Below are 24,312 nucleotides of genomic sequence, written 5' to 3' on the forward strand. Positions count from 1 at the left end.
GTTAAATTTGTGAATTTATAATGTAAGTTAGGTGGATCAAACAATTTAAATGTATAGATAGATCAAGACAAATAGAAATAGAATATTAATTGTATAGAATTCGACAATAAACTCAGTTTTATAATTTTTATCATTTTAAGACATTTGAATTCATAATATACACAATAAGTCAACATTTGTTTACTCTATTCCAATAAGTTCGGCAGTTAAACACGAAACTCTTAAAAATTTTTAAAAAAAATTAGATTCGCATTTCAAAATCATTTTCTTCAAGTCGAATTTTGGTTTTCTTTTTGATTACTTCAACATCGAGTTCGTTAAGGTTTCGATTGCAGTCTTTTAAAATTGAATCAATCTTACTCAATTTCGAAATTATATAGAGCTAGAAAAGTATTGAAATTTAATTGTTTTTATTTCTAAATTAAATTTAAACTTTGAACTTGAAAATATATTCGAATTATTAATTTTTTTAAAAAAATAATTAAAAATAAGTTTTTATTTAAAAAACAATCGCTAAATAAATTTTTGCTGAAAGTCACAATTAAATAAAACAATTTTTTTTTCTTTAAGAAATTAAATAATTTTTTAAAGTTTAATGTTTTAAATTAAAAACAACACATTTGGCCAACTTGCTCCAATTTAATAAAGAAAAGATCATCGACGACAAAGTGAAAATATTCATAAAGTAAAAAAGTCTAAACATTTTGCTGAGATATAAAAGGCACCACCAACTCATCTATTGAAATAAAATTATTTTTTGGAATGTTGAAAGCTTATTGTCCTTGTAAAATACAGAATTATTTTAATTTAATAAATATATATAAATATGCAATATATGATCATCAACTACAAACAAAATGAAATACTAAAAAGGATCGCTTTTAAGGAATAAAAAAAAAAAATTCTGTCATAAAATACAAAATTTCCTCACCTTTTCTTTTATTTCTTCGTTAATTTAAGGATTAATCCTTTATTAATAAAATAAAATTTATTGCTGAGCACTAAAGACCACAAACTCTGATTAACATTTTAACTTTAACTTCATTTTTATGTAAAATGTGGGTCCTTTATACATAAAAGTATAAAAGAATTCTTATGAGAAAATTCCTTTCTACAAATAAAATTTTGAATCTTTAATCATGACAGCATAAAATATTGATAATAAAACCGATTTTTATATTTCACTAAATATTATTTTATATTAACGAAGAATTTAATATTTTTTGAATCCTCAAAAGGATACTTTATGTCCCCATTTATATTTTAATAAATGTCGAATTTATATACAATAGTTATGTACGTATATAAAATTTATTATGTGAAAGCGTACACCTTTTTTTCATTTTATTTAAAAAAAAAAAGAATATGACAGTTTTCGCTTAATTCAAAACTAAATGAATGAAATTTGAAAAAAAAAATTAAACTCTTGACTTTTTAGCCTGCATATTTTTAAGGATCATAAGTTTATTATTGATATTGTTTAACAATGGGTCATAAAAATTGTATTTAAAGACAATTTAAAAAAAATAATGATCCGACAAATAAATTTCTTTTTCAATTGGAGAAATTTTTTATGATCTATTATTGCTTTTGTTAATATTTTCGGGCAATGTATAGAAAAGATAATCAAATGAAAAATTAGATTTTGAAGGTGATCACAGGTGCAATTTGTAATGGATTCTACAAGTGGGAAATTAAAAATAAATAAATTTTGAACGTTTTAAGAAAAGAGAACCAAAAACGAGTACAGCATCAAATTTAATAAAAGTTTTTGAGGCTAAAAAATCTTAGCTAAATTTTACTTATGAAATACTGGCATAGTCTTAAACAGACTTAGTTCAATAAAATGAATAGAAAATGTTCGAAACTTTATGTTTGTTATTGGAATAATCCACCGAATGATTTTCTTAAAATATACATAATTTGCTGTGGTAAGCATTTTAGTGCAGTATTTTATATGTTCTTTGAGCATGATAAATTTAAGTAACAGTTAAAGTCATACTTGCGGTTATAGTCTTTGCGGCCATATTTAATTGGGATACACTTACAACCTGAATAATATAGATAATGGAATCTTACAGTAAGTGGAATATGCGGATATTGTTACAATAAATGAATCTTTGAAAAGAGATCTATGTAGAACAGGAAACATTGATTTTCTTGAGAAAACTATTGAGGGAAAACCTAAATTTCTTTTTACATTTAGATATAAAGTTTTTATAAATCTAATGTAATTTTTTCCAATAAAATTCAAATAGATTCCCTGAATTTTATTTTTAAGTTTTATGAGCGAAATGCCAGTAAATCACAAACTCTGTTAAATTTAAAGATAAAACACCACACATACATTGAAATCTGTACATCAATTGATTAAATTTTACTTTTATTTAAATAAATATTGCGGTCAAAAGGATATCACCCTTATAATGTACATACATGAGCATACAAACAAACATTATTCAATCAAAAATTATAAACCATTAAAAAACCATAAAACAAAACAAAATAAAAAACATTTTTTCAGGGTCAAAATAAAATTTTGTGTATAGCCTTGTTGTTCCATGAAATATCCATTATTAATACAACTCCAATGAGTTTTTAAACTCTTAAAAAAATACAAAATGAATAAAATTTACTTTTTTTCTCATTTTTATTATTGAACAGTCATTGTTAATATGACTGTTGTCTGTAAATGTTTATAATAATGTTTATATCCACGTTTAAAAGGATAATAGAGAATTTGAAAGAATATACACTCCTATATATTAAGATGAAGTTGTACACATATACATACATATATTGATATATAACAATAGAGGTTTTCCGATGAAAAACATTATGCCATTATGTAATATATATATATAAAAAGGACATTCAATAACAATGATATAGACATAATATTCTTCTTAATATACAAGCATAATATAAAAATACTAGATACTTTCAATGTATTGATGTTAGTTATAAATTATAATTTATGCAACATACGCATACACACAACATTTTATTAGAAACGTTAACGATAAAAATGAGAAAACTAAAGATATAGGAAAAGGAAAAAAATGTCCTGTTTTTTTCTTTCTCATTTCAATTTTTGAATTCTCTGTTCAAAAAGGGTGTGAACTCATATGTTTTTGGTTGAATATATTTTTTTTTATTTCTCTTATATTATTTTTATGATTTTTTGTTGTTATTTATGACTATGTCCTTTTCTCTCTATAAATAAAAATAATATTATGTTTTGTTGTCTATACGGTTTTTTCACGCATTATCATAAAAATATAAAAAATAGGATATTTTTGTTAATGTCAGCTATATAAATGAAAAAGAAAAAGTAAAATAAAAAATGTCATAGTCTTTTTTACCACTTATTTTTTTTTATATTTTAAAGGTGTGTGTATATTCTTGTACATATGATCTCTTAGCCCCAAAGAATGAACAAATATAGCATAAAAATAAAGTTAAAGATGTTGATGATTTCAAAATTTAATAACTTTAATTTAAATTTTATTGCTAGGTTTTTTCTCTTTTTAGAATATTTTTAACGCGAAAATAAAGAAATGAAGATTTTTATAGAAAATTAAAATTTAATAGCTTTTAAATTTATGAAAAAAATTTAATTGTTCACAATTTTATTTTATTTTAATTTCATCTAGTTGGATCTAATTTTTTGATTAGAATCTTTAGAAAATATCGTAAATTAATTATACAAGATGCAGATGTAAAAAAATTGTAAACGAAATTAAAAGATGAACGTTGGAACTGGAAAACAAAAATTTTATTCTTGTTTTTTAAATATTTAGTATTAAAGATGTTATCTGTAAAGGACGTTTTGCAAATTACTGAACAAAATAATAACAACCACATATTTTATATAAATATATGTAATTGGGAAAAAATAGCTAAATTTAGAAAAGAATATTCATTAGAGTTTAATAAACATTTAAAGTTTTAAATAGGAGCATAAAGTCAAGTACAGATTAAATCAACAGCAAAATTGCACATATAACAGTACGTATTTTTTATTCTAATTCGTTGTACTTAGTAGTTACTGACCTTATTCTTCAATAAAACAAATTCAAATCCGTAAACTTTTAAGTAACATGCTTAAACTGGTTCTTTTTTGATGGTTTTCTGGATTATTAAAACAAATAAAACTTTTTAAAAAGTGAGTTATTTGACGAAAAGTATGCAAGATGTTTTAGGTTATTAAAATATTGGGGAGTTTATTATAGAATTTCAAAGATAACTTTGCAATGGAAGACATGGTAGAAAATTTTATTCCTTAATCAATAAATTTGTTAGGTGTACATAATATACGAAACATGTATAGGTAAGCTTTAAGTAGAAAGTCTAGTGAAATTTAAGGCAGCAAAATAGTAGAGTTCTTGATGGAAATTATACTAAGTGAATGTTTTTCTTGATACAAGTTACAATTTTCTGTCAATGCCATAACTTGTTTTTATCATTCGCTTCAACAAAGCAATATTTATTTCTATTGCACTTTACTAAAGTTCAAATATTCCCCATTGATGTGCCTTTTAAATTGAATTAATCAATAATAAAAAAATTCGAGTTAAATCACCTGTTCTTTAACACACATTTCCGATAACTTCAGCACATTTCCGATAACTAATTTAAAATTTTGAAAACTAATTTTTGTAATAAAAAATGTTTTGCATATATTTAGGAGGAGAAAAAAAATATTACATTGCATAGAAACTAGGTCTAATTACAACAAGGTTATTATTACTTCAAACCTATATAATTTCAAAGGAACAAGGTGTGTTCGAAAGTGAAGTTAAATCAAATTTGGAGAAGCAATTCAATAAATTTAAGAAGTAAGAAAAAAAATCCCAATGTAAAACAAATTTTTTCCTAGTTTTCGTTTTTACTACGTTTTTGAATATTATACGAGTAGATTGCTGTGTCACCGTCTGTGACAAAAGGAGTTTTGAAAATATAAATTACGGGATTTTTTTTATAGTAGGTGTACTTTATTTTTTCTGCGAGTACAGAAACTAGGAATTTTTTTAAATTTGCAAAATCAAGCAAAAAAGAAGCAAATAAAAATTTTGTTTCGAAGGGGCAAGGTATTTATTAAGATTAATTTGTTTATAACATTTCAATTTGCTGTTTTGAAGAGCAGAAGAGTTTATGTCAACCCACACAATCTTTTTGGAAATGCGCTGAAAAGACATGCCTTTCAAAAACATACTTATTTATTTGTCTACTAAAGAGTTGATTGAAATTTAATACAAATTTATAATTTTTTTAATTAGTGCAGTGCTGACTTAAGAGTTAACTGTAATCGAATATGCTCGATCACTCCTAATATATTGTAAGAAATATTCCATAAATCAGAATTTAAGTTGTATAAAAATATTTGAATATATTTTTCAGATTTACAATACGCCAGAACTGTAAAGTTTTATTTCACATTGCTAACGAATTTACAATCAGAAATGCTTATGCTTGATAAAACATTTTCTAACTCAACTCGTACACGGGACAAGTTTTCGCTACATAAAACATAAAATCTGTACCATACTTTGTAGTATTGGTGCTGCAAAATTTTTCTTCTTATTTTTGCCAACGTACAACAATAAAATTTTATGGCTTTGTTTTTTTAAGCACTAAACTTGTTAAAAGTATGCTGCTTTGATATAATAGCTTTTATTACTGGTGTTTTTGTTGTAAAATGTTTAATTTTATAACTTGACAGTTTCTTTTTTTTTCTTAAATTTTAATTAGTTTATTGTATCATAAATTAAATTCCAAAATGTGTATTTTATTCTTTTAATTTGTTGACATTTGAATGGCATGTATGTTTAAATTTAAAAATGTGTGAAACAATTTAATTCAAAATGAATGCCTCTTTTGCAAAATAAACAGAAATAATCATAAATTATAAAATAGTTTTTTTTTTTATATTAAGGTTTTTAGATATTTGTGTTAAAAAAATTAAAATTTATTAATTTTATTCGAAAATAAATTAAAAATTTATTTAGTGTTTATTCTCGCATCGTAATTTTTCTACTAACAGTTATTTAAAATAGTTGTATTTAGACATATTTAGACGTTAGTGTGCTACTTACAAGTTGTACAGTATAAGAATAAAAAGTTAGGTACTTATCAATGTTGAAGCAGTTTAAAGAGTTTACAATGTCAAAATTCTCAGCAAATGAAAATATAATGCTTTCTAATGCATCATAAAAACTGGGACGACATATAGACAAAATTTTGTTCAAATTCTAGAATTACTAGAATTTACTTCAATTTTAAAAATGATTTTAATTATAAAACTAGAAAGACAATGTTGTTTTAATTTATTAAATCCATATTGCAACTGTTGTTTGCAAATGCAAATCAAAATTATTACAAATCCTGAGATTATGACTAAATATCTAAAATTACTTTTTCAACTTAATTCGAGCCCTTTCCGTTTGTTTGGAATTTTTTTTTGTTATTGAGAAATAATTAATTTTACATTATAGCGAAATGGAAAAAGTCAAATAATTTTTTTTTTATTTAAACGACCAATAATAAAATTTTTGTAAGATGTGAACGAGCAGATAATAAAAATTCCTTTAAAGGTAAATTAAAATAGTATTGACTTTATTTTCTTTTTTTGTCATCAAAAATCTCGTTCTCACTTATGGTTTAATTTTTATTTTTCAATTTATTAATTTATTAAGGAGAACCCTAAATTCTTTATATCTCAAAATACATGAAACACGTGCCAGACATGGTTCCAGAAGAACATCAAATGAAAAGACGTGCAACTAAAAGCAAAAGAGTAAAAGAGAAGAAAAACAAACGAATTGCCGAATTACCTTGGTAGTTGAAACAACTCTTTCTAAATTTTTTCCTTTTTTTTTTTTAAATTGGAGCCAAAATCTTAAGAATTTATTACAAATTATGTGTATGGATAGATGATTTTTTTCTCTCAGTTTTTTAAAAATTTTGAAAATTTTTATTCATTTCAATGCATAGTTCTGTTAGTATGTATGTTCATACATATGCGCACATACATTTTTATATTCATACAATATATGACTTTATATTCTTGATTTTTTATTAATGATTAAAATCTTGAATTAAAAAATATTATGGTTGTTAAGAATGGTTTAGCTTTTTAGTCTGTCTGGTATAAGTATCATATTCTGTAGTCGCATAGAATATTCTGACTATATCGGTCTACTGTTGATGAAAATCAAATGGTAAAGATTATTACTACATTATTTTAATTTTACATAAATTTCGAGTAAACTTTGAAGAAGGTCGCTGTTTGTATTCAAATGTTCATAATTTTTAAAATATTTTCAATTTTTAGCAGTTTTCTAATAAAATGAAAGAAAAGTGCTTGCTATAGTTTCTCTTCGTCTGTCGTTCGTCTGTGTGTCTGTTTCTTCTACACCCTTTAAGATAGCTGAAATTTTTATAAAAAGATTTGTAGATATTTACAAATAGATTTTAATTAGAAACTTATTTCTATAGAACAATATTTTTCCTTATCTCTTTCCTTCTTAAAACTATAGCCCCTCTGACGAAACCATAAAGATCTTTTAGTGATTGGCAATTTGTGTCGCGAAAGTATATAGCAAAACATTGCAATGATAAAGTTCATGTTAAAAATAACCGCTTGTTTTTTTAAAAGAAAATTCCCTTTTTTCGCTGCTATATTCTCCTATATTATCTGCCTAAATTCGTAAAATTTGAATTTTGAAGGCCGTATATTTTCGAAACTGCAAGCTTTTCCAAAATATATCTAACAAAGCAATATTTTCTAACGTTAAACGCCAATCCATCAAAAAATATAATTGTTTACCTTAACCCACTTACTTGACCATTGAATTCGATCATTATTGTTACGCTTTTTAAATTTTTTTTTGTCATCCCATGTGTATGCAATAATATGGAAAAAAAATTTATATGAGTGAAAATAATTTAAATAGATTAGTACCTTATTTTTAAAACCAGTATCTTAAAATATTCAAGAGAAAAGTGCTACTTCACAAGCACTGGTCTGATTCAACGTTATTTGACATAACATTTTTGATTAAAATCATCTTTATATAAGTTAGTTGAATCGCCAAATTCTAAAATGTATCTGCATATTATATGTATGGCTGTCGCTGTACGTAATTTATCTACACATTTACCACGAAATTCGCGAGAAAAATTAATTTAGAAAGAATTTAGGAACAATAAGGTAGGACAAATAAGATAGCGTTGATCAATTTTTAAAGCTAGGGTTATCTATATACTTATATATTATTGTAAACGTAAATGAAAACTGCTGAATATAAGTGTCTTATTGTTAAGGTAAAGGGAAAAAAATTTGTCAAATATTAAAATCAATAATTATTTGAAGTGAATTGAAATAATTTTGCAACAAGAGAATTGGGAGGTTTTCAATCATGTGATTATAAAAATTTTAAAGAAATATTTTTGAAGCATAAAATCGAGTAAAAATAGCGTGACAAAATAATCTGCCAATATGTAATAAGTTAAAGAATTATTCAAAATAAAAACGTTATTTAAGTAAATTCCTCAAATAGTAAGCGAGACCAACTGTTATTGATTCATTTGTTTCCCTAAAAAGCAATCTGATTATATAAAAGCTAAGACTAAAAAATCCCTTTAAAGGAGTTTAATTTCAATCACATTTTTTATGTGTGTATGTTTAGAATTTATTAAATTTATGTTATTTAATCGTTTTCACACTCCTTTATTTCAGGTAAAGATAAGAAACGATTTTCAAAAATATTAACCAATACTTAAAAGACAAAAATTCGAATATCATATATTATGAGAAAGACGAGAATAGATGAAATTTTTTTGAAAGAAATTTGAGCGATTAAATTAAACAGGAATTTACCAAATTATAATTTGTTAAAGACAAGTGAGAAATGAAAAAAAAAAAAGTTTATTATTGGCGCCTTAAAAATATGTTCTTAAAATTTACATTGATCCCCCCTATTCCCTTTGCTTTTCAAATTGCATAAGAATGCAACCGTATAGAATGAAATAGAATGAAATATCAGGGAAAAAATGAAATGACAAAGTTTTTGTCTTATCTTGATGTTGGATAAAAATATTTCCTGATTAAAATATTCTCTGATGTTTTGTGAATGTAAGATGAGACTTTGAATTAAAATATTTTGTTCATAAAGAAAAAAAATTTTGTTTTGTTATTGAGAAAAGTTAACCAATGAATAAAACAATTTTTATTCCCCAAATATTGATCAGGTTTCGGTTTTTATTAAGTGCTAATTAAAGAAAATAAAGACAAAAAAAAAATTATTTTTGATTCGTGCAGTTGCCAACAACAATTTGTAAATTTTATAAATTGCAGCCGTTCAGTTTGGTTATGCCTAATAAATTTTCGTACATTTGATATTAAAAAAATGTTAAGCGATTTTAACTAGACTTCTTCCCATATTTATTACTACAAATGAGGTACAAATGTAGGTTACGGTGACCATAAGTTAAATTGCACTGTATACTCTAAATTTATCAATTTGTATTGTACATTTTAATAATAATATAAAAATTTTTAGAGATTGTAGAAATTTTCTCAAAGACATCAATTTTACTTACCTTTATTTGTTTTAAAACAATTTTCATCGCCATATACATACATATGTACATATGTGTGCATTATAAATTGCTTATTATGTAGTTGCTTGCAATCTTTCGTAGTTTTTTTAAATAAAAAATTTTTTTAATCTATTTTCGCTTCTAATTGCCAAAAATGAGTTTTTTTTTCAGTTTTCCTCTTTTGTTTCGTATTTGCATTACATATCCGAAAAAGGAGAAAATTTTTTATACGTAACATGTGTATGTATGTATATATGTACAAACATTTTAGATCTTTATTCGATTTCAGATTCCTTTATTTTTAGTTTATTTAGTCAACACTCGCTTAGAAATTTGAATAACATGGTTTTATAATTCTCATATTTTTGAAACCTTGGTAGAAATTTCCATTTTTGTGGTAAAATCCTTTTTCGTCTTATTATTTAACATAACTTTATTTTATTGTAACTAATAACTTAATTTATTCCACACCGATTTTCTGCATTATTTCTTGTGTAAATTGTATTTCCAGAACGTTATTAGTGCTTCAAGAAGGTTTTAATGTCAAAATGTCTTTGCGTACTGATTAAATTAAATTTTGATGCCTATTATTGCTATGACACTTATGTCTATTGTTTGTAAGCATTCTTTGATTTTATAATTTATAAAGGCATACGATTTCAACATTTGAAAAAATGAAAAAAGAAATTTATTTAATTTCATGGCAATCTTAAAAGAAAACTGAAAATAGTTTTTGATTCTTAAATTTTTCATTCAACTAACTTCTATAAAATTCGGGATATCGAAAACATTAAAATATTTTTGTTTTTATCAAATACAAATTCAATCAATCTTGTACTTGACACTGAAACTTATTCAACAATAACAAAAAATTTTTTGCTGAATTTAATCAGTGACGGTCAGTAATTTCAGGTAAATAGTTTACTATAAATGTGCACTTGTTATTTAACTAGCACTATTCTTCTTTACCAAACAATTCCTATCTCTTTCACAACTCTTATTTAAATATTTATTTAACTGCATAATTTTCCTGTTCTTAATTGGCGATAACTTTCAAACTTATAAATCAATTTTTACACGAAGGAGAGAAATATTTAAGTGAAATATTAATTTTTGTTTTTGCTTTTGAAAACAATAATTTTTAAAAAACGTTTATGTATACAAGCACAGTGTATTTGTATGTATGTGTTTTCTAAATAATACAAAGAATATGGTATTGTCTGAGTTTTTTTTTTCAAGAATTATTGCTATTTTTTATTCCTTTTTTTTTCTCTTGTATTCTTTGGAAGTAAATCGGTCATAAATCATTATTATTACCTTTTTTATATTATAAATGTACAGTGGCTCATAATGAAATTCATCTTTGACCAAATAGTTATTTACTTTTTACGTTCATTGGACTGTATATAGGCCTGATTTGGTTATAATTATAAGTTCCACCTTTGTTTCGAATTTTGGAGTACTTTATAACTGTAACTAATATCTTTATTTGATACTGTGCGCTTACATCAGTTCACTATAGTTTTGTAAAAAATTAATTTTTTCAAGTTAATTTTATGTTCAAATTACTTTTTAATATTCAACAATCTGAAAATTACGCATAACTCTGCTCAAAGTAATTCTGCAAAAATTTTTTATTTATTCAAAAACTGTAATAGGGGTTAAACGTTTTCATTTTTTCGAAACAAACACGTCTTTTTACTCCGATTTATATTAGTTGATTTATGATCTTTCCTTGATTTAAATTTCGGTTTATAATTCTTGCATGCATTGATTCAAGAGTAAATACGAAAAAAGTCAAGTATCAGGGGAATCGTTCTTGTGAACAATTTTAATTTTCTAAGAAGAACAATTTTGTAAAAATTCAGTTTGCTCATTAATTACAAATATACAATTCATTACTAAAAATTTCTCTTTAAAATCAAAAATAAGTTCGAGGTTATACGATTGATTTCCGTGACTGAAAACTTTATCAAAAGTATAATATTTAAAAGGTGGTTACGAGAAGTATATTTAGCATAGCAAAATTTGTTACGAATTTGAAAGCGTAGCACTGTACTTTGTTGATTTGGTAGTGTAAAAACGAAAAGAATTTTTATATACCTTTAAAATACCAGAATATTTTCAAATGAAATTGTATTTATACCTGATGATATAACATACCTGTCCACAAAAGAATTTTATAGGCCACCAAAGTTCCAAAAATTTAAAGATGAAATATAAGGAGATATCACTTCCAAAATTATTACTTTTTCTTATTATTTCAAATCAGAATTTGGTTATTTTGGATATTCAATTTTGCTTTTTTGGTGTGACTGCAAAGTAATTTTATTTTTATTGTTTTATCCATTTTTTAAATTTCGCCTCGAAATATTTATTAATAATTCTGAGCCTTTTTCTTCTGGGTCTTCTCTTCTCTTGTCATTCGTATATAAAATTATTTGGCTTTAAGTAAGTATATGCATGTTCATTATATTGTGACGATGATTTACCAATACCCAAGGGACATTCTTTGAATTTTTATCCATCTGCTGGTGTCTTTTTGAAATATTTAATAAAAAATATCAAATGCGAAAATTGAAATAAATTTCTTTGAATGTGATAGGTAGGCGGAAAATTTCGGACCTTAGTATCATCGTTAATGATTTTACGATAACTCATAATTTTTTTTTCACCAAAAACTGAGACATAACTTTTGAATAACAAGTCTTTGTTTTTCTCAAGTTGCAAAAGTTCTCTTTACAAAATAAGGAACATTATACATATACTTCATGGCTATGAATATCGTTATGAATATTATTGAGAAGGCTAAAATTATTCACAAAATCTAATGTGATGAGAATTCAATTTATATATGGTTGTAGATTAGTGTACCTTTATTGATTGGTATTAATAATATTAAGAATAAAATGGTCGAAGCAAAAATTGAAAAAAAAAACAAATAATAATTAACAAATTGGGTGGGCTCAACTCCATTTTAAAACTAAGGTTTTTTGTTTTTTTTTAGTGGTGAATATTATTTCAATAATTAACTTAATTAATTCAATTTAATTTGTAAGCTATATAAAGTCAAACTTATAATAAAGAACAACAAAACTTTTTTATTAATTAAAATATTTTATTTTTATATTAAATTTACAGGTGAAAAACCTTTTAAATGTGAACATGAAGGTTGTGATCGAAGATTTGCAAATTCATCAGATCGTAAGAAACACTCGCATGTTCACACATCCGATAAACCATATAATTGTCGTGTTAATGGCTGTGATAAATCATACACTCATCCATCATCATTAAGGAAGCATATGAAAGTAAGTGTTTTTTTATTGTGCTATTTTTATTTACCCATATTATGTCAGATCATGTTATACAATTTACTCTTCAATCATCAAAATTATTTGAATTGTTTCAAAGGTTTTGAATTTATATTCTGTTTCTTTTTCTTTTATAAATTAGTCTCCTTTTTATTTGATATTGTTACTGCTATTAATTAGCAGTTTTTCAACAAGTAAACTGTAAATACTAAAAGTTATACTTTTAACATTCGCTCCGTCCGCCCGTCGTTCTTCCATCCGTTTGTCTACTTACAAACTTAAAAACAGTTTCAGATAGAAACCTGAAATTTTGTATGCAAGCAGATCTTTGCTAGAAACTTATTTCTTTAAAAGAGAATTTTTACCTATATTTACCCGCTCTAAAAGTTACAGCACGTCAAACTTCTAAAAATGTCATTTTTTTACTGTTTACCGTTTCGAAATCGAAAACATTTTTCTAATTGTTTGTAAAAAATTAGTACTGTGGCTTCTCAAATGGCTAAATGACTGTTGAAGATAGGCGTTATGTAAAATATGTTTTTTTTCAAGTTTCTCCATAAAAGTTAAGGGTAAATACCATGCCATTAAAAAATATAATTATATATCGTACCTTCGAATTATGTTTACGCTTCAAATTTTTTCCTTTGCTCATCCGCAATGTATACAATGATTTGATTTTTTTTGGCAGATTGCATTTGAAAGCAGTATTTCAATGCACTTGTTCAACGGAAAAATGGTTTTGTGCAAAATCATTAGTGTGATCCAATTTTTTTTCTTATTTGTTTTGAAAATTTGAACCTTATTTGAACCTTATTTATTCATTATTGTTAGCTTAATCATTAACCTACATATTTATTTAATATTTTTTATTAATATTCAATTTCAAAATTGTTTTTATAGGTCCACGGTACAACGGATGAGAAATCTCCAACACATCATGGTTATGATAGTGAAGGGGAAGAATCAAGTTCATCAAGCATTGTAACTGGTGGGGCACAGACACCCCCATCAGCATCATCACGCCTCGGCAATAATACCAACAATAATAATAATAGTAATAATAATAACAATAATGATAGTAATATGAATGTTCTTAAAACATCACCATTATCATCAATTAAACAAGAAAATAGTTTATTACATCATCATCACCATCATCCACATCATTCGCATCACCACCACCATCATCATTTATTAAGTAATCAAAGTGGTACTGTTGGTGGTTTAACAACATCACATAATAATTCAAATAGCTCAAAATCACCAGCATCATTATCATCACCATCATCAATATCATCAACAACAGGTGGAACATCATCGTCATCATTATTACATTCGTCGTATTTGCATACACCATTAGGCCCGCCACCAGCATTATCAGCAACAAGTCATCCACATCACCATCCCCATCATCCACATCATCCACATGTATCGCCATCAGCATCAGTATCACCTGGTAGCACGGCTGCTGTTTCTGCTTTAGTAAGTGGGCATCATCATAATCATCATTTGTTATATCATCCGTCACAACATCATCCAGCGACAACAGCTGATTGGTATCATTCAGCTGCTGCTGCTCAAACAACAACAGATACAATGAATCATCCATTGAATCATTTTGGACATCATCACCATCATCATGCATTAATGCATCCCGGTGCTGCAACCGCATATTGAAATTAGTCGTAAATTAGAAATTTCTTTTTTTTTTTTTTTTTGTAGATTATTATTTTTCGTTTATAACTTTTTCAATTATTTAATGCATTTTAATTATTTTGAACTCTAAATTAAGTTTAAATAGTCTGCTTTGTATAAAATTTTAAAATACATATAAATTAATAATTATAAAGTTAAACTATATAAAATATAAAAATTAATTTAAAAAAATGCAAAAATTCACTCTAATTTCTTTAGATTAAAAGGCAATTTTAAAAGTAAATAAAAATATCTTTGTTAATAATTTATAATTGTAATATTATTTAGAGTTTTATCAAACATGAATTCAACAAATTCAAAAAAAAAAATTGTAAAAAAAAAACTTATGAACAAATTGTAAAATAGATAAAAAATTGAAAAATAAAGCTAGAACAGTTTTCGATGTAAAATTATTTTAATTTTTTTTTATTTTAATTTTTGTTAAACACGGAACAAATTTCAATTGGCCAACATAGAACGGTTTTATGCAACTTTTATGAACTTGGTAACCTTAATTATTTCTAACCTAATCCAGAAAGCTCCAGTATATGTTCCAGTATGTCTTTCTGAAGCACAAAATGACAAACGTAAAATAAATAAAATTTTGTGTTTGTATTTAAGGAACATGTGTAGTAGCATTTTTATAATTTTATAAGGTTCGAACTTTTTTGATTCCTTATAAGATTTCACTTAATTTTCTAGAACACCAAAAAATTGTAAATTCTAAACATAAAATTCAGCATAAATTTTTTAACAGGAAATTATTTTAGATTGTACCAGCTTTCATTTTAAAACTAATAGTTTAAATAATTGCTTATTAAATTAATTCCTAACAAATTTTAAACTATTCAAAAAATAGTACAAGATATTTTACTGGACATTAATATCTAATTTTAGAATGTGTCTCAAGACTCTCTTGTTTAACATGAATAAATAGAGGGTTTCTTCAAGTTCCGAAATTGAGAAGTTTTTCAATGTTTTTTTTTAATTTTATTAAATTTGAATTTTTTGTTGTGATTTAATTTTTCAGCTAAATATTTTTAATCTCCTTCATAATTTTTATTCTGTGAATTGTTAAAATAACTTAGAATGTACTTTATGTCAGTGTTGCCAGCTTGATAATACTTTATGTATTACTTGAATGTCAAGAGCTTATACATATATATATAAAAATATTGAAATAAATTTATAATGTAATTTTCTAATTTCATGCACAATACTTAAAAAATTTTTATTTAATATAAAAACAATTTTACTTTTAATTTTAACTTATATAATTCATGTGATCAAAATGAGTAACAAAAGTATGTTTACCCAATTTATAAAATATACTACCCATATTAAATATTTCTTGTGTTCCCAATAATTTCAAATCAATCTATGGAATACCTGGTTTAATATAAAATTTAAAATAGTTTAATCATAAAAATATTGGTCATGTGGCAAATATCGTAATTTAGCTCACATTAACCAATTGCTAAAAATAATTTCAGCTATGCTTCAGCTATGTTTATAGATTATTAAATAATGATAATTTAAAATCTATTGTTTATAAGGTATTACTTACATATGTACATTTGGGTATAAGTTTTTCTTAGAGTTTTAAATTAATTATAGTAACACGATTCTTTAAAGTTCAAGAACACATGAATTATAAATTTTTCTTTTAACATATTCAAATATACATACACGAAAAAAAACTTTTTTATAACCAGATCGTGCCTAAAAAGTGCTGCTTCTCTTTTGCTTAATAAAAACTTCAATCTTTATTAAAATTAATAATAAAAATAAACAAAAAAATGAATATTATATTATTAAGCACACTACATACATACATACATAATTATTATGAATAGAAAAATGTAAAATGAAACAAAAACTTTATTCAATTAAAAATTTAAGGAATTAAAAAAAAATAACAAAAATTTTAAAATAAAATTAAATGTGACCGAATTTCGATAACCAAATACGTAAATATCGAAAAATTGATAAAAGTTATTAATAAATCTAAAAGAATTATATAAAATAAAAATAATTTTTTCTGTAAATTGTTAATAAAATGCTGTTAAATAAAGAGAAAAGAAAAAACAAATTCGAATTACAATTAAAATAAATATTAAAAAACATAAATTATTTATTACAATGTATGTTTGTACTTATACTTATATATGTAGGTATATATGTATACTTTTGAGTCATACCTATATGTACGTTTATGATATTTGTATAACAAATGTGATTCGAAATTTCTACATTATTCTTGTATTTTCCAATCCAATTCGGACCTTTTGTTATTAAATATCGCTTTCATAATTTAAACTTACATTAACGCTTTCAAGCCACTTATTTTTAATTAACACAAAAAATTGATTACAATTATATGTCGAAAGACTAATAATTGAAATTACGATAATAAACTATGAGTGTTTTGTAACATTAATCAGCAAACTGAACAATAAATTGCAATATTGTTCTTTGAATTAATCAAATTTATATGAAACCACCTATTATATTTCAAATTTTCATCGCATAAAATCAAAGAATAACCAATAATTAAAATCAATATTTGGAAAAGTTTCCAAAAACGTGAAGAACTAAACATATATGTGAAAAATAATAGTGCCGTCTAATATTAAGAGAAGTATTCTCTAAGCACTTAATTCTCTACACGTAGATCTATTCAGGAAAGCTTCACGAAAACAAAAACAAAACAATTTCAAAGAATTTTACATTTAAAGTCTTTCACGGTTTCATCATTATATTGGTTAAAAAAATGTGTTTTCCAAAATTTCTATAAGCTATGAATTTATTAAAACTGAAATAGAACCATGTCCCATTCAAGAATATTTTGAAATAATTTGAAAATTTAAAAAAATAATAACTACGAAATTTTCCAAATAAAATATTTCGAAATAAATTTCGTATAATAAATTGCATAAATGATTATTTTGAATAACGTGTGTCCATGGACCTAATTGACCTCTTTTAAACTGGACCTAACTTTTGAAAAATTTATATATGATTATGATTTTATCTATTTAATGTAGAAATTTATGAAATCATCCTTACAAAAACAATTATAAAATAAATACATACATACATTTATGTATGAAATTATGTATAAATATGTGAAATTATTAAAAATTGTATTAAAAAAAAATTATTATGTAAGTATTATAACAAATTTAATGAAATAAATTTAATTATTTAAAACAGAAAGAATAATAAATTAGGGAAAAAGCTTAAATTTGATTGAACAACAATGGGAGAATTTTTTTACAGATGTTTTCAATACTGATAAAACTGAAACTTTACTCAATATAGAAATTGAACTAGATCTACCATTACAGCCATAGAATTTTTGAAAGAAAGGAACCTATACGAGTACCAATTGTTTAATACTCGATCTCATAGTTTTTTCAATTATTTGCTTTAAAATATTCCTTAGATTTTGTTCTATACAAACAAGGTGTTTAAATTGAACATAAAACTTAAAAGTAGCAATTAAAAAAATACTGTTCAAAGTCTTAAAAATCTATTTTGAACCCACATATTTTTCAAGTTAATATTTGAAAGTACTTCACTAGATGTTTAATATTTCTCTTTGTAGGAAAAACATAGCAAGCGACATTATGTATAATCAAATAGTTGTTAAATAGTTAATAAGTTTTCTGTCCTTAAATTCTTTATTTTGAAAAAGAGTAGAAGAAATAATGGTTTTTCCGTTCGTCCCAACGATAACTCAAAAACTAATTGAGCTAAATTTACAAAATTTTCACAAATGATTTATTGTAGTAAATGCCAGAATCCTATTTAAATTGGTTATGATCGAAGTAATTGTTCGAGTAGCTGCCATATAACTTCCAAATTTATTTGGCTGTCTCAGAAACTATAAAAGCTGTGGTATTGAAATTTCGCACAAGCAAATACATTAGCAGGGCCAATATGTTTGATAAAAGTCGTTGAAATTACTTAGTCCTTCTGGTAGCTGCCATACAACTCCAAAAGTTATTTGGCATTATCTCAGAAATTATTGGAATTATGTATGGAAATCTCGTGAAAACAAGTACTCGTATATCATAACTATTGTTATGTGTTATAAAAATCGTTCAGATTTCTTGACTCTTTGTGGTAACTGCCGTACAACTTCAACAGTAGTTTGGCCATATCCATGAAATTTTGTACACAAAAAGAACACAGTACTAAAATTTTGCATATATTAATATGGTAATATGGCAACTTAAAGTCATAGTCTGTCCCATAGTCAGCTATGGGATATGCCTAACTTGCACATAGGATAAGAAATTCGTACGGGTATCACAGAGTTAATACGTTCAGCTCCATTTTTTCTCGTTTTAATTAAAAATTACCCTCTCTTTAAAAAAATGCGAATTTGAATTTAATTCAGAAAATCAGATTTTTGGTGGCTATTAAATTAAAATTTCTTCAAACCAAGTAAAAAGAGTGGTATGGCCCTATTGCACTAACCACTTATCACTTACTACTTTTCAACTTAACTTCAAAAATTTGTAAAATTTTTGTTGCGCCAAAAGTGAAAATGGTAAGTATTCAATAAGCTTATCAAAACTAAAAAGCACTCGATTATCAGATTAGCGTTGCACCAAAAAAAAAACTGTAAGTAATTTTTTTCTTTTGAGAAAAAAAATAAATAGTAAGTAATTTTTTGATAAGGGATAAGTTTATCAAATTATCTAAAAATAGGCATTTTATTTGCACCAAAAAATTTTTACTTATCACTCTGCATTAAAGTATTTGATAACTCATCGGCTTTTTTGATTGGAATAATTTCGCTTTTCATATTTTGTTAAATAAAAAAATTATTTATCAAAATATTTATATATGTTACACGTATGTACCTACATATATGGTATTTTTTTATTCCTACTTCGTTCCTGGGAGATAACCATGAGCATCAGTTTCTTACATCATTGAGTTTCCTAGGTAGGTGCCGTAGTTTTATATGAAATATATTTACTATTTTAATGTTGGACGTATATGGTATAGGTAAATTAATTTTGTATTATAAGGTTTAAGACAAAGTTAAGCCAAGGATCATTCTTGAAAGAGTAATTAAGGTAATAAGTACTTTAATAATGAAATTTTGATTGAGTTTCGGGTAAAGTTTAAGATTGCGATAAAAATCTGTAATTAATTTAAAAAATTAATATGTTCGAAAATCTTTTTGAAGAAGAAGGTAAAATCACAGTACAAGCATCTGATCGTAGAATACGATCAAGTGTAAATTATGAACTTGATTATAATACATTAGAAAACTTTCGTTTATAACATGTTACAATTGACCATATTCTGGTAAAAATTGGCATATGGTAGCGAAAGGAACCAGTGTTTATGTCCGATGCAGCAATTGTTAACCACTCTATTTGATGCAGCAATTGTTAACAAAACTGTTGGACTCTGCCTGTGCCTGTTTTTTTCGAGTTATCCCTTTTGGCCTTCAAATTATTATAAAAAAATAATTTATTTTAGCAATGAAAAAAATTAAATATTATTACTAAAGTCCGGTTTTTCCAAAGACCAAAGAGATGGTCTCAAGAATAGTACCAATCTTTTCCTGGTTTAGCCAACCTCAAAGATTTTGTCTTAGTGATTACCTGCTCGCACACTGTTTGGAATTTAATTTTTTTTAACACAAAATTAATTTTAAATTATGATATTTTTAACAAAACTGAATCCAATAAGAAGTAAAACTGTAATGATAAGTTCTTCTCAAATTATAAAAATTACATTGAAATTTGTAAAACTTTGGTGCAACACTTACAAACTTATCTTATCAAAAAAAAACTAAGTTGATTTTGTAAGTTGTTAAATGAAAAGTAATATGTTATTGGTGCAATAGGGCCCTGCTCCGACCGCATTGTATGCAATTTGGTAGTTTACGTGATGGCAATAAACTGACATATAGAGTTATCTCAAGATCTGCTGAACCAATTTTCATGAAATTTTATATGTAAGTTTTTTTTGTCTATGTCACGGATTAACTTTCGGAATATATCAGGGCTTAGGAACAGGACCTTTTTTCGGGTTAATTTTCGATTTTTGTCCATATAAGGAGAAATAACCAATTTTCTTAAAATTAAATATTCAAATTTGGAGTGTTAAAACAATGAATCTATAAATTTTTTGAAAGATCAGGGCTCGGAAACGGAACTGCGTGCCGCTTTTGCATTGTTTTTGCTAACAGGCACTAATGTCCTAAAAATTGGAAAGAAGTATTTTACAGACATTTTTATAATATTCTGTAACACTTTCACTTAACCAGACAATACACATTGTGGTCGGTTATGTGCTGACCCCATCAGATTTTTGTTTTGCTTTATAAGACAAGCAATATTTGATATCTTATTTATTTAACCACACGGGTGAAGCTTAATATTAGCTTTCAACTTCATGTCTCTCCCCTATTCAAAAATTCAAAAATTTCAAAATTTAATATTTTTTCACCTTTTTCATTTTATTTACTTTTTGTTAATTTTTTTTTTGGTAGAAAATTTTCTATAACAATACGAGTATATGATGAACAATAAAAATGAATAATAAAAAATTTGAATTTTTGTTCCTATTGAATACTTGTGAAAATTGAAAATTTATTGCTACAGATTTGATCTCCAGACTGAACAGAAAACAGAAAAAAAACAAAAACCATCTCTGGAACATGCAGTTTTTTTTATATTTTTCATTTTTGTTTTTCCGCTATTTTAACAAAATATGTTTTTATACCTTATAATAAAAATATAAAACTGAAAAAACATATAACAAATGCATCCTTATGCATACACACATTAATTTAACCAATTTATATTAAGTATGTAAGTAAGGTGAGTATGTATTCATGCAGCATACGAATCAAAACATAATTACATTCACGTAACATTGTTATGAAGTTAAATAAAGTAAAACGCTTTGTTAGAACAGGGTGTTTTGTAAGTCTCTTCAAAAGAAAGAATAAAGTAAAGTTTAATATAATAAGTCACAAAATTAGCAAATATAATAGCACAAAACAATAGAAACTAAATTATTTTGAAAGACATTATTTGTAATATTTTACTTTATGCTCTTAACATCATACAAAACTTATTTCCATTGCATTTTTAATTAATTTGATTTCTTCACATAAAATTTGAAGCATTTTGATTAAAATTGGTCAACATAATGAAAATTATAGTTATATTCCAAAAATTTGAAAGGAAATATTATTCCTGATAAATAACTTTCAAAGGCCATAATTTTATTAAATCTGTATATATACTCGTATATCAACATACATATATCAACATATATCATATGATATATATATATCAATTCATAAAATTCCAGCTTTATATCTCAAATGGTATAGAAAAGTTTTAATGCCCGGAAAGTACGACTGCTCGTACAAAAACTAATTAACAGTTTAACACTTTTTTCCAACTTGTACGAAATGTGCTAAAACTTTTGGGCAATTACCAGAATGTAGATTGAGCATACTTTTGAAATGAAAAAAGCTGCTTAATGAAGTACTTTTAAACTTAAAAACGTTTTTTGTAGTGCAAACTGCAATGATTTTTACATAGCAATCAAGTTAAATAAAAGTTCTAAACTATATGTAGTATATAGACTGAGGAATTAAAAATGTTTACATTAACCAATGGTTTCTTCAATTACAATTACAAAAAAACAGAATGGATACAGTTGACCGTGTCAATTCTGTGATACACGTACAAATAAATAATTTTAAATGTCGAAGATAATTGGCTTACAGTTTCATACAACCGCTTGCTTTGTAGTTGTCTTTCAAACCAATACAATCTAAAAGAGTTTTACTGAAAATGATGGCCACATCACAAAACTAATTTGTTCAAAATTTCAGCTTTTGAAGTTGTATGGAAGCTTTCACAAACAGTCGAGAAATTTCAACGGCTTTTATCAAGCATTACCGGACGGAGGACCGGATAGACGGACGAACCTCACTAAATCGACTCAAAATTCGACACTGATGAAAAACATACACTTGGGTCTATATCTCAGATCATTATTTCTTAGCGTTACAAACGGTAAGCCAAATTTAAAACCCTTCGAATATACGTTCGTCCGGGTATAAATATACATATATATGTGTATAATTATTTTAATAATTTTACATGAATTTCGATTTGCGATTTTATTTGGTTTTCATTTGCATTATTTATGTTTTTGGATTAGAAACTATAGTTGAAATTATACACGAATAGAACAGAAATTTAATTTGTAATTGACAAAAACATAAACATTTTTTGATCGTGATTATAAAAAAGCGATTTTTAATTCAATATTTTATATAAAAATATATGTAAGATTGTAGGAGTATACTTTCATTATTACTCAGATATTGCTAATTACTAGTATGTACACAATTTAAAAAAACTGTGTTAACAAATTGGTAATTTCTATATAAATATGTATATACGAATGACTTATGAAAACATAAAATTAATCGAAGTAGAGCATAAAATTAACATCAGAGTACTTAATATTTAATAAGCAGTATGAGACGCCAAAGGTTTGTTTCTGTTTCATATGTTTAGATTAAATTTTCATATACAATGATAATTGATAATTTTTTAAAAAATTGTTACCCTATTATAGAAATGTGGAAATTTCCTCAAAAGTTCTTCAGAAACTATTTAGTGGCAAGATTCACAGATAAGATTTTATTTTGGAAACTTGCGAACTCCATAGTGTTACTTTGTGTTTCTATTACTGAAAACAGCAAATTCAAACCTCAATTCGAACCTCAACATTTTTAAAATAAATGATTTAGGAAATAAATGAATAGTATACCAATTTTCGGTTTGTTTATTTTGTCATATTATACATTTTTGCAGAAGACTCAAACTCAACAATTATGAAAATGTAATTGCAAAGTTTTAAATTCCATTTCACTTATTTTAATTTTTAACTTAAATTATTCTATAGAATTAAAATTCTTACATCTATGTGAACATATCCTATAAGTGCATAAATCCTAAATATTTATAATTTGTAATTCTAAGATTAATTGCCGTACACCAACTAAGATCAAATTGCTATATTTTTTCAATTTAGCAATATTGAAATTAATCCTTTATTTTTTCTAAATATTCAACCATTCAATTACCACTTTTAAGCTAATTTCAAATTATGCATTTGTAATGTTAATCATTTTATAAAAATTTCTGATATATAGTAAAATTGACCTCAATGAGTTAAAAAAAAGTTAAAATTATTTCCTCATTTTATTTTTCATTATTCAAAATTGGATGCTGCGAATTTTTAATTTTATGTTTTTATATGAAAAAGTGCAAAATTTTTTTGGCCATTTAAAAATGGAAAATACTAAATCATATGATTGTCCTGGAGAACATGAATAAATATGTACTACAACACATAGGCTATAAATTAACAGCTAATATAAAATCCTAGATGTACCAGTAAGTATTATAATATATATATACAAACATACTTGCATACACAATTATATAAATTTGCAAATTAAATTATTTACATGAAATGACTCAGCACAGCAGTAGTATATTGAAAATTGAAAAAAAAAATAAGGTGGGACTATGAAATTCTTCATGAATTCGGTTTCGATGTGAGGTAGTTATGAATGTGTGGTATCAATATTTAATATTCTTTTACTTTCAAAGCAATGAGCTTT

At 25.1% G+C, this 24,312-nt stretch overlaps 1 protein-coding gene across 1 annotated transcript in view; it reads left to right on the top strand.

Moving 5' to 3' along the window:
* Nucleotides 1–14,838, top strand: part of LOC129609605 (pair-rule protein odd-paired) — an 85,158-nt gene extending 70,320 nt beyond the window's left edge. The window contains exons 2-3 of the mRNA XM_055521626.1: nucleotides 12,748–12,917; nucleotides 13,821–14,838. Coding sequence (XP_055377601.1) covers nucleotides 12,748–12,917; nucleotides 13,821–14,597 — 947 coding nt within the window. The 3' untranslated portion in view covers nucleotides 14,598–14,838. The remainder of the gene's footprint in view (nucleotides 1–12,747; nucleotides 12,918–13,820) is intronic.
* Nucleotides 14,839–24,312: the final 9,474 nt, after the last annotated feature.

The sequence above is a fragment of the Condylostylus longicornis genome, unplaced genomic scaffold (genome assembly GCF_029603195.1).
Source record: "Condylostylus longicornis isolate FDR11 unplaced genomic scaffold, ASM2960319v2 ptg000040l, whole genome shotgun sequence".
NCBI lineage: Eukaryota > Metazoa > Arthropoda > Insecta > Diptera > Dolichopodidae > Condylostylus > Condylostylus longicornis.